The sequence below is a fragment of the Triticum aestivum genome, chromosome 1A (assembly GCF_018294505.1).
Source record: "Triticum aestivum cultivar Chinese Spring chromosome 1A, IWGSC CS RefSeq v2.1, whole genome shotgun sequence".
NCBI lineage: Eukaryota > Viridiplantae > Streptophyta > Magnoliopsida > Poales > Poaceae > Triticum > Triticum aestivum.
The window spans coordinates 492,688,713-492,700,991 of NC_057794.1; the positions used below are offsets into that span (position 1 = coordinate 492,688,713).

Genomic DNA, 12,279 nt, shown 5'->3' on the forward strand with positions numbered 1-12,279 from the left:
AAACCATAGCCGAAAAAAATGTCAACTAAAAGTTGAGTCAATATGTTGGGCTAGAACTAGTTTTTAGTATTCTGCTACTTATTTTTGCATAGTAGTACTACTTGTCTAGTTCATGTAATAAAGATCAAGGTGCAAGCCACATACACATCAACCTGACAAAGCTAAAAAAAGCAACAATACCCTATTCTTTGCATAAAGGACCAATAGCCAAGAAGAAAAATTACAATCAAAACCAAAGAATCTCATGAGTTTAACGCCAACTGTCAGCTGCCCCCGGCACCACGGCTGCAGCTACCAAAGAAAAATGTAACGGATCACGTATTTCCGCTAGTAGTCACCTTTATTAGTTCTACTTATTATTTTGTATTGATACACAAAAATAATGATTTATTCCATTTTTTACATACATATTTCCATGTTTGGAGATTAAAATCCTCCTATGCTGGCCAGGAAATTAGTGCAGATTAAAACTAGATCACGGGTTTTATATAGAAAGAAAAGCTAACTTTTTTTCTTTCTATATTAAAACTTCTAGTTACGTTAATTTTCAGCGAGACCTTTGCTCACACACAAGGAGAATTGGATGCAAAATATGTTTGAACCGTATTTATTATTATTTTTAGACGAGCATCAACATTGCTGAGATGTAGGTCCAGCACATCAAAGATGGTCGATCTTGTACTCATTATCGTCGCGGTTTTGTCCGTATATAATACTCTCTTCGTCTCATAATATAAGAGCGTTTTTGACACGGAGGTACCAACTGTCTACAGCTCCTAAAGAATTGGCACAGCTGATTTTTATTTTTCGACTTAAAAGGGGCTTCCCTCAGTTTCACAAAATTCAAATTCCCATGGGCCGAAGGCCACCACTCCCATGCAAAAACCTCGACATCATTACAGGTTCCATAGACCAGTACATCCATACAAAACGTTTTCTATCCACTATCCCTGCGGCATCCTCATAAGATGTCGTCAGCCAGCAATTCTCAAAAGGGAAAAACATCGCTGATTTATCTCTCTCTGTGTGTGTGTGTGTGTGTGGGGGGGGGGGGGGGGGGGGGGGGGCTACGTGGGTGGGTGTACATAACTACATCCAACTTCTAAACAATTCTTGTTTTCTGACGGCGAGGCAATGGATTAGGAGTCACCATAGACAGCCGGCCGGCGTGTTTGAATCGCACCAAAGAAAGCAAGATCCGCAGCCCCCGATGTCAGATGGTAACCCCTGTAGGTGTCAGTGGCCGGCGGGCATGGCATTTCAGATTCTCCACCCCCATGACACACGACATCCGCATGTGGTTTGTTTCAAAGGCTCGCCAGTCGCCATGTTAATCAGGCCAGCGGCTTAAAAATGTGGCAGCCTGGTGTACTAGAAACTCATCTTCTGCCGGGACGGCGTTTCCGAAGGATTCTTCCTCGGCATTTAAGCCCGACTCCACCGCGCGATCCTATCCTGTCCACCCCCGTCCATTTAAAGTAAAAAGAACAAACGAGACGGCCCAGCGCGCGAGCGCAAACGGACAAATCTCTGGATTCCGTCGGCTTTCGACTCATTCCCGGCCTAAATTTGCGCTCGGTTTGGGATGAAACGGACGCGCGCGGACGGCCTCGACACATGCCCTTGTCCCCCCCGTGGCCCGCCTGTCGGGGACACTAGCAGTCCCTCCGCTCCCAACGCTTCACCCTCTCTCCCCGCCCCGCCCCGCCGCCGCTATTCTCCGGCCGCCTCCTCACCGCGCAGCCCCCCCCCCCCCCCCGCCGTCCATACCAAACCACGTCTCGACATGGCCGCCACCATGCCCGCGCTTCCGCCGTAGTTTTGGTCGTCGATCGGAGGAGGTTTGGCCGTCACCGTCCTTGCCGGTGGCAGAGGGGACACGACTGCCGGCGACGTACCACGGCGGCCGAGGCAGATTCCGACGAGAGCTCCAGAGCGGCATGTAGCCGGCCGGCAACCACCCTACTGCGTCGAGGTGATCATCGCAGCATCTTCGCCACCACGCCCGCAAGGTGTTCGACCTTTTGCCAACAAAGGTATGGACAGTGGAGACGAGTTTTTCTTTCATCACTTCCTTTGTTCATCGGACGATTCGTCGTCGGATGATGACGATCTTGTGGTGGCTGCACTGGTCGTTCACGACCATATTCAACGGCAGCTTCCTCGGTACAGGGGGTCACTCCCTGGCCGTGCTCCCAACCTGAACCGCAACAGGGAGAGAGGCCACGCCCTGCTCTATGCAGATTACTTTGCCAACACCCCGCTGTTCAGGCCGGATAAATTTCGTCGCCGTTTTCGTATGGCAAGGCATGTGTTCAATCGTATCCGAGAGGGAGTGGTTGCTCATGACCCATACTTCGAGTGCAAGACGGATGCCCTTGGCAAGCTTGGATTCTCCTCCTACCAGAAATGCACCGCGGTCATCCGCATGCTTGCATATGGAATTCCAGGCGATATGGTGGATGAGTATGTGCGTATGAGTGAGACAACATGTCTGATGTCAATGTACAAGTTTTGCCAGGCTGTGATCGAGGTCTTTGGCCCAGAGTACTTGAGGCAGCCAACTGCCGCTGATACAGAGAGATTGTTGGCGACCAACGCAGTTAGAGGCTTTCCAGGTATGCTTGGCAGCATAGATTGTATGCACTGGGAGTGGAAGAACTGTCCATTTGCTTTGCAGGGCCAGTACAAGGGGCATGTTAACGGGTGCACTGTCATATTAGAAGCGATGGCATCACAAGATCTTTTGATATGGCATTCTTTCTTCGGCATGGCAGGTTCTCACAATGATATCAACGTGCTGCAGCGTTCTCCAGTCTTCGCGAGGCTTGCAGAAGGCCACTTCCCACCTGTCAACTTTGAGATCAACAGCCACCATTACAACAAGGGATACTATCTAGCAGATGGTATATATCCTCAGTGGTCAACTTTTGTGAAGACAATCTCGAAACCCCAAGGGGAGAAGAGAAAGAGATTTGCCCAAATGCAAGAGAGTGTTAGAAAGGATGTGGACCGTGCTTTTGGTGTGCTTCAATCCCGGTGGGGTATCGTTCGAAACCCTGCACTGTCATGGGATGAAGGGAAGCTTTGGGAGGTGATGACTGCTTGTGTGATCATGCACAATATGATCGTCGAGGACGAGCGTGATGAGAGTATCTTCGACCAAGAATTTGATTATCAAGGTGAAAATATTGAGCCCCTGCACCAAGAGCCGGCCACATTTGAACAGTTTGCCCAATTTCACCATGAGATGTGTGATTGGCACACTCATGTGAATCTTCAAAATGACTTGGTTGAGTACGTGTGGGATCACATTGGCAACCAATAGATGTATTTGTCCATTTTATGTTCAGTCAAGACAATTTCGATTTGGTTGTAAAACTATTTTATTAAAGACAATTTCAATTGGGTTGTAAAACTATTTTAATTTTCAGACAAAAATTTGGGTTCGAAAGTAGCTTTAATGCAAATTTGGGCATTTCTTGGCCCTGACGGACAGGATGGGGCAAAAGGATGCGGCAGCGCGCTGGGCGCACGGCCACCGTATCCTAGGACAGGCCCGGACACGACCTTAAATCCCTATCCAAAGGAACAAAAACAGGACAAAACCGACGTCCGTTTGAGATCGTGTGGTGAAGTTGGTCTAAGTACACTGTACACCTCCGTACATCAGGAGAAACCTGCCACTGCCAACGCCTCATCGGAAGCACTAGTACTGGCGTGCCGTTGGGTTTGCCCTCTCGATCTCACGCGGAGCGGATGGAATGCCGGTGACCCGATGCTACTATTGGGATCGTCAGCCTGTGATTAATAACGGTTAAGTAAACGTCTCTCTGTAAAATCCCCTCCCGCTCGGATCCATGTGGAACAATCCATTCGGGAGCTTAAAACAACAAAGTGTTCGACAAGGTAAGCAGGATCTTTGCTGCCTATCTATCTTTTTTTCTAAATGAAGGTAATTTTTTTGCCTCATCAATTAATTAAGAAGAAGAGAATTACCCAATTAATTAACGGAAAATTGAGCGAAAACCAATACAAACGAAGCACGAACTAACTACTCATATGACAAGAAACCTACAACCGCATAGGCGACGCTCTGCTAGACTCTCTGATTACACAACATCCACAAACCACGACATTGCTACTACGCATGTGAACCCTAACAAAAACACCTTGACAGAAGACATTATACACCTTCCAACCCACAACGACAACCCAATTCAAAAGGACGGGCTAAGAGACTGAAGATCATCCATCAAGCAGCCAGAGATGCCTGCCTATGACACTACTGTTGCCTTTGCCCACCTTTTTTTGTTTGTCTTTTATTGGTGTTTCAGACAGGAGGCAAGCAATCAATCTGTCCAAACCAGGTCTAACAACCTACTGGCTATCTATCTACATATCTGTTTGAACGGTTTGCTATTTCTAAAGTGATAGAAAAATAACAATTTCTAGGTTGACTCTACAATTAATTCAATCTAAACATCTTCTCCCTTTGTAAAGAAATAAAAGACGACTTTATAGTGAACTGAAACGTCTTATATGTGTTTACAGTGGAAGTAGATTCGTACAAGTGCAGATGGATAACAACAAGTTGATCAGACGACTGAGAAAACTATTTCTTCGTTGGCTATTTATTTAGGCAGTTTTGCTAAAGCATATCTAGATGTGCCCTAAGTATTGCACATCTAAGGCCCTGTTTGGTTCATAAGTCTTAGGACTTTTTTTAGTCCCAACTTATAAGTCACAAGTCCCTAAAAAGTCCCTATCTGTTTGGTTCTGGGACTTATAAGTCTCCATAAGACCATATTACAACTATAAGTCCCTATAAGTCCTTCCTTGAGAGTCTTATTTCATAAGTCCCAAATGCCCACTTTAAGTCCCTATAAGTCCCTCCTGTTTGGTTTAGATGGGACTTATAGGGACTTATTTAAGTCCTTAGACCAATAAGTCCCTGAAAACAAACACCCTCTAAGTCTCATGTCCTTGATTTTACACGGAGATTTGTGCAAACATTTTCTTTCCTCTTTTTTCTTTTTCCTTTCTAGTTTGATTGAGTCACTTAGATGTGTAATAACTAAGGCACATCTAGATGTGTCCTAGACAAACCCTTATTTAGGATTACCAGAACCGCCCGATGTTTGAAGATGTAGTAACATTTACATACCAAAGAGTTGGCACATTGTGATTCCCAGCATAGCAGTTCAGCTCCACATTTCTACACATGACGGCAGTTCGGCAGGGAAACCTCTTCAGCTCCACTCTCCGTGGAGTAGTACGAGTGCGACTCGTTTCAAGCGATCCTATTGACAAAGTGGAAAATCCGAAATAAATCACGCTGGAATTCCACGAACAAGGAAAAAAATGCCGCCCATCCCGCGCCGGAGCCTTCTAAAGTTTTCCACCGGGAGCGGCTCCCTTCCCTTTCGGCAACCTCCATTGCGGCCTATAAACGGCGTCACGGGAAGTAGATCGACAGAGCTGAGAGCTCCCCCCACGCGCGCCGAACCAACGCTCAACCACCGGCCTCGCGTCGCCTTTGCCGGTGCTCCGTCGCGCCAATGCCCGCCCGCGCGCAACCACCGCGCCACGCCGCCTTTTATACGCGCCCCCGGTCGTACCACTGTTGCATGCACCGCAGCTCCAGCGCGCCGCGGGAGTAGCAGCAGCAGCAGCGGTGGTGGTGGTTGCGTAGCCGACCGTGCACTGCAGGTGCAGCGCCGTCGCCGGCATGGAGATCGTCACGGCCAGGGGCGGATACGAGGGGCAGGAGCAGCAGCAGCACCGGGGGCGGCGGCGGCGCAAGCCCAGCGACGGGCACGTTGTGGCGCAGCTGCTCGACTCGCCGCTCCCCACGCCGCGCCGCTCCTGCTGCGGGTCCGCGGCCGGCACGCCGCGCGGCGCGCGCGCCGCGTCGCCGCAGCGCACGCACGTGCCCTTCTCGTGGGAGAGCTCCCCGGGCGTACCCAAGGCCGGCGGCGCGTCGCTGGAGCGGGGCTGGCTGCCCCCGAGGCCGCCCCCGGGGCGCGGCGGCCAAGGCCGCGCGTACCACGGAGGCAACGCCACCACCGACGCGACGAGCAGCGACGACGACGACGACACCTTCTCCGACGCGGTCGACAGGATCTCGTCGTCCGACCGACTCGCCGCGCTCTCCGCCCGGCTGAGCTCCATCGACGGCCGCGCCGCGTCGAGGCGCCTGCCCAGCTTCATCATGGACCGCTTCCTCCCGGCCGCCAACGCCATCGCCAGGACGTCCACGGAGAAGCGCGCCAAGAAATCCCCGCGCCGCGCCGCGCGCCGCTCCGAGCACGACGACGACGACGAGGACGAGGCGCCGGCCACGGCCAGGCTCGAAACGCACACGTCACGCCGCGAGCGCCGCGTTCCCACTGTCCAGCAGGAGGAGGAGAGCTGGAATGGCACGCCGCCGCAGGAGATAGCGTGGCGCCACGAGGAGGCGCGAGGCGACGAGACGCCTCCGAGGTCATGCGGGTTCACGGTGCTCTTCCCCTGGTGCGTCAAGCCAGTGCTGTGCGGGTTCCCGTGGAGCCCGGCGCGTCCGCGGCACCCCCGCGCCTCCCCTCCTCGCCGGAGCACCACGATGGGCGACGTCCTGGTGAAGGAGCTCGGGCTACGGAACGGCGACCCGTCGCACTGGTACGAGGAGAAGAGCAGCGGCAGCGGCAAGGAGTGGTCGACTCCCGGCGGCCCCGGGCTGGGCATGTCGATCCTTGGCACGAGCAAGAGGTACTGCGCCGACGCCAGGAAGGCCCTGAGCCGGCTGGCCCGATCGGGCACGGACGGCGGCGGCGGCGGTAGCCCGAGGATGAGCAGGGAGAGGAGGAGCGGCAAGGCGGCCTCCTCGCCGCTGCACTCGACGTCCGGGCGGATGCCGCAGCTGCAGCTGCAGGTGAAGCCGCCGTCCGAGTCGTGGCTCTGCCACGCGCGCGGGAGCAACACTGTGAACAGCAAAAGATGATCGACACGAGAGCCAAAAACCTGCACATAGTACATTTCGTTTCAAGTCTTCACTTTTTTTTTCAAAATATTTCAGGTCTCCGCTGAACTGTTGAAACAAGTTGTTTCACATTTCAAACTTTATTTACAAATGTTTGGCACATATTTGCGCCTTACAAGCTTTTGCAGGATTTCACTAGTCAAATTTAACAAGGAAAAAAAAGAACATATCTACCAAAGAACGAAAGAATAGTGTGAGCAGTGCAGGCATATCTGTACACCTGTATGCCTGCCTAAGGAGTAAGAAACCCAGACTGTACAATTTCCTCTGATCCTTCTACCAAATGGACTGCAGAATGGCTTCAAGGCAATTCCACAATGGGCTAGCATTTCTCTATACCGTTAGGATTTCAAGCTCAGCCCACCACAATGCGCTATTCCTTGGGGTCGACTGATCCTGAGAGAACCCAGTGATCTCCTGCATCCTCCGGGTTACCTCCCCCACCGACGGCCTCCGCCAGGGGTCATCTCTTATGCACAATTTCACCAGCTCTGTCAGCGCCGCGACCTGCTCCAAGGGGACTGATCTGAGTGTCGGGTCAATCATACCCGTCAAGGGCTTTTCGCCGGTGAGGTACCGGTGCGCCCACAGAATCAGGAGGCCGGTGTCATTGGAGAACGGACGCCTTCCAGAGATCGTCTCAAGCAGAAGCAAGGCAAACCTATACACTATGGTGCACTCTTCAGGCTCATCGAATTCATCCTCGCCTTCTTTCCAGTCATCGCCGAAACCGATGTCTGAAATCTTTGCAGCGTTGTCTTCGGTCAGGTATATGCACGACGAGTTCAGATTTCTTAGGATCACAGGAGGATACTGCTGGTACATGTGGTACAGGCAGTATATTACTCCCATCGCCATCCGCAGGCGCGACTGCCAGTTCAAGTGCTCTGCCTCATTAACTGCAACAGAAATGTTTCGATGTTAGCATTAACTAATAATGGACAGTATAACTGCCAGTAAGCTAGTAGCACGAGTCATCTTGGCAAGAAGAATAACAAAATGTGCTTGGGAATTCTTACCGTGCAAGTGCTCAAATAGGGATCCATTTGAAACATACTCAAACACCATCATCCGGGTAAATGGTTCTTCGTCTTCACAGTAACCCACAAGTTTCAGGAAATTCTTATGGTTCACCCGCGACAACATTTCAACCTAGAATAAAACATCATATCCATGTTAGAAACTCAGCATCTTACAGCGTTGAGAAGAATGAGACAGAAAACCCAGTTAGATACCTTATTCTTGAATTGTGCTTCGGCTATAACAGACCACCCGTAGGCATGTTTTATCAGTGTAGATGCAACAGCTATTTCAGCTCCACATGGAAGAGTTCCTTTATACAATGTACATCCAGGTAGCGTACCGATTACATTGCTGAAATCTTCACAGGCTGTTTCGAGCTCTGACCGTCTGAATAAAGCTATGCCTGCAAAATAGAAGTCAGAATTTCACAGTTGACTCCAAATTTCTGTTGCGTGCGTTAGAAGAAGCACACACTGTTGCTATCATGATCGTAGAAATGCATCTTAACATGGAAAAAACAAATCTGTCAGCACACTAACCTCCCAGGATAGTGGTCTGCAGTTCCCTACTTGAAGACATGGGCACAACACTGCTAGCCTTCCCACGGCGGTAGCAAATAAATATTGCAGCTGACAAAGATAGAACCACAAAACAAATCGCTGCTCCTATTAATGCATATATCGTCACAGAATTGCTCTTCCCGCTCTTGCTCTTGCTCCCTTTGCTTGCGGTTTGGTTTTTGTTCGGAGATACAAGAGAGGCAAGGGAAGGAGCAGGTTCAGAAGGAGGAGGTGGTGTCAAGGCATGGGGCAAAACTGGTGGTGCTGGATCCTTGTGGGGTTCATGGAGCTTAAAAAAAGGGATCACATCTGATGGTTCTAATACAGAATTTTCAGAACCAAGCATCTTGTTCTTTGGAGAATGATTTTCTTTGCCTGCTAGAAGTCTTCTGGTTGTAGCGCTGTCCTCACCCCTACATAGTGAATAACTGAATGTTAGAGGAAACAAACGATCATGTTTGCAGTAAACAAAAAATCCTGCAAAAGAAGCCATAAAATTTCCAAGTCATCCTTACTAGATCACCCTAACGGAAAAATATTCAATAAAAGTTTCATCAACCAAGAATCCGTTGTAGACCAAAATGTAAGTATACCTAGTAACCAAGTAATGGTGCCTATGACAGTCTGAAGTACTGAACTCCAGACATGTGTTATAAAGTAAGTTCTCCTAACAAAATATTTATACTGGTCTTAGTAGTTACTGCCTACTTGGTGTTCAAGTAAGAGGAGCATCCAACAAGCCATACGTCCATTTGATCCATTGAGGTAGCCTTACACTGCTACGAAAGACTAGGATGTAATTTACCATTTTACCGAGGAAGGAACAGTTCCTAACAAAAGCTCTGATATTTGTTGAGTCGAAATTCTAAAATATTTCAGCTAACAGACATGTGATTGCAGGAGCAGGGTGGGATTTTTTTAAACCCAAAATCAAGCTTGCTCTAATCCCTTTTTGATTTGAACTTGCACTCAAGCCTTGCATAATCACAAGTTTAACTCTCAGATATGCAAGTAGAAGAAAGCTCAGACAAACCTTGCAGTGGGCATCCTATTTGACAAAGCCCTGCCTTGGTGAACCTGAGACTCACAAAGACTGATGAGCTCATTTAGCTCAAGAGGTAAATCACCATAAAGTCTGTTTCCTTTAAGAAAGCTACAATTCAAGTAGTAAGGTCAGTCAAGTTTGAAGTTAAACTGAAATGGAAAAAACACATATCGAAGTTCGCACGCACATAAACTCCAGGGATAAAATGTTTATTAGCTCTGATGGAATTGATCCATTGAAGTTATTGTACCCCAGATCCAACACCTTCAGCTCCCGTAAATCTCCTATCTCTCTAGGGATAGTACCATAGAACAAGTTCTTGTGCAGTACACTGTATAGATGGAAGAAAAATAGATCAGAAAAGTTTGAAGAGCGAACATCATTTCAGAAGTAACACAAGTGCATAAGATACAAAAAATGGTATTTGTAGATACAAGATGCTTTCTTGGTGAAGGCCTGAATGGGCATACATAATTCAACAGTTAAGATTTATGATGCTACTAACGATAGGAAAAATACAGAGCTCTTTGCAGGGGTGGGTGGCTCTTGGGGGAGGGGGGGGGGGTCTATTTGCAATCAAACAATCATGTACTTGAATAAGATTCATGCAGGCTGTATTCCATCAAGCTAGCCAATGTGCCCTAATTGACAGCTCAAAAGCTGAAAAGGTCACAAGCCTCATAAGGAAAACATACACACTACAAAGTTACAGCTTTACTGTTGTGCTCAACATAAAATCCTAGATCGAAGTGCAAAATGACTCTTATCCAGTGGTAGTTTCAGAAATATCAAATACTATCTTATGGTTCGAAGTGTGAAACGTGTAATGTCATATCAAGGTGTTCCAGAGTAAATATCACTGAAGGAAGTGCAGGATATGCTTACAGAGAATGCATATTAATAAGCTGTCCAATCTCAGGAGATAACACGCCTTTCAGACCAAGATTTGACAAGTTCCTACAAAGCAAAGGCACACACAAATTAGTCAAAAACATCAAAATACATATTATCAATCAGATCATAGGGAAATATTGCAAACAGAACACATGAAAGAAAACAATTTAAACAGAGCAAACGTAACTGCATAAGATGGGCATCCTATACTAAACAGCTCATGCTCCACATGCAGACTTGTAAAGGGCCCTATTTCCTTTTTTGAAGTGTTAATAAGGGCCCTCCTTATCAGGACGGTCAACAAACTGCGAATCCAAAGAAAGATGCTCCCTAAATGCAGTTGGAATGCCTTATAATTTAGAACAAGAAAATGCCAATCATTATTCCAACGGTGCAAGACAAGTACTAATATGATTCTGCAGGTCTGCTAATGGCCACAGATACAAAAAAAGAAATCAGCCTAAACATGTAGTAAAATGTAAGGTTAATCCCTTTGTTTTCTTCTTAATAAGAGTTCAATTCAGGCGTTCATTTCTTCCAAGTAAGCAGAAATGGTAAATCCGCGTTCCATCTTTTTCTGTGCAAAAAAAAAAAGCAACTTACAGGCCTACGACCCGTCCATCATCCGAGCACTGCACGCCGAACCAAGAACAAGGGGTAGCGTGGCCTTCATCCCAATCCAGCAGAGCACCACGCGGATCAGCCTCTACCATCTCCCTGAACCTCAGAAGCGCATGACCTGCAAAGAATCCAGCAAACAAGGCCCCGAACAGAGTCAAACCAAGAAGCTGGAAAAACAACAAACCGAAGCCGAAAGAAGAAGCAACCGAAGCCACGACCCGGCACCTTCGTGATTCAGGGCCGCGCACAGCTGGAAGCCCGTCGCCAGGAACCAGAGCAGGAAGAGCGCCGCCGGGCCTCTCCTCCGGCAATTCCCCATGTCCGACGCAACTCCGCAAGAACGCGAGCGACCTCCCAAGAACTGCTGCTCCAAGAACTGGCACCGGAAGAAGCGCGCTCCTGATTCCGGTCGATCTTTCCAAAGAACTGTCAGCTCCGCAAGTATTTCGATCTTTGCTTTCCTCCCGGTCCGGAGCGATTGGAGAGCAGAACGCGGGCTGGCTGGCTGGAGCAGCAGGGGAACGCGGGCGGATTGAGCGCGGGGAAGGAGGAGGGAGGAGGACCAGCGGGACAGCCGCCGCCGCCGCCGCCAAGAAGGAATCAAGGGGCGAACACGTGACCAAATCGGCCGCTTGGTCTGCTAATCCCGGTGGATCCGGAGAAAAGTAGTAGTACGGGAGGAGGGGAGGCGGCGACGAGGGGGAGAGGGAGAAGGAGAGGCGGTGTGAATGGTGGAATGGTGGCGGGCGGGTGGCGGTGCGGGACGCGCAATCGGGCGCACTAATGGCGTGCGTACGTACTGTACTAGCCTGGAAAACGCACGCACCCACGCGGAGAGGAGGACGGAATGGAATCGTTCAAACGGGGCGAGAGGGAAATGGCGCCGTCCGTTCGTTCCCTTTCACCACAGGCTTCTGTTGGGCTGGTCGCCTGGTCTAGTCTCTAGTGTGGAAAAACGAACGTAATTCGTGCGTGGCCAATTGGGGCGTGATTGATCCGGACAAAAATTGGGGCGTGATTGACTTGTTCAGAGCTTTGTTTTTCCTGTGCCGGGACAGGGTGAGGTCAATGGTGGTTGGAACGTCGCGTCACGTGGATGTGGATTGGGCGTGAGA

At 49.3% G+C, this 12,279-nt stretch overlaps 2 protein-coding genes across 2 annotated transcripts; one reads left to right on the forward strand and one right to left on the reverse strand.

Moving 5' to 3' along the window:
* The first annotated feature begins 5,483 nt into the window (after positions 1-5,483).
* LOC123059838 (uncharacterized) lies at positions 5,484-7,123 on the forward strand. Its single transcript, XM_044482361.1, has one exon. It carries the CDS (start codon positions 5,732-5,734, stop codon positions 6,980-6,982), a length of 1,251 nt encoding a protein of 416 aa, XP_044338296.1. The 5' UTR covers positions 5,484-5,731; the 3' UTR covers positions 6,983-7,123.
* LOC123059830 (protein MALE DISCOVERER 2) lies at positions 7,071-12,009 on the reverse strand. The gene is made up of 9 exons (XM_044482347.1): positions 11,390-12,009; positions 11,147-11,282; positions 10,535-10,606; positions 9,837-9,980; positions 9,638-9,757; positions 8,584-9,017; positions 8,257-8,447; positions 8,041-8,173; positions 7,071-7,920 (listed from the first exon to the last, which is right to left on the reverse strand). Exons 1-9 carry the CDS (start codon positions 11,481-11,483, stop codon positions 7,355-7,357), a joined length of 1,890 nt encoding a protein of 629 aa, XP_044338282.1. The 5' UTR covers positions 11,484-12,009; the 3' UTR covers positions 7,071-7,354.
* Between the last annotated feature and the right edge of the window lie 270 nt (positions 12,010-12,279).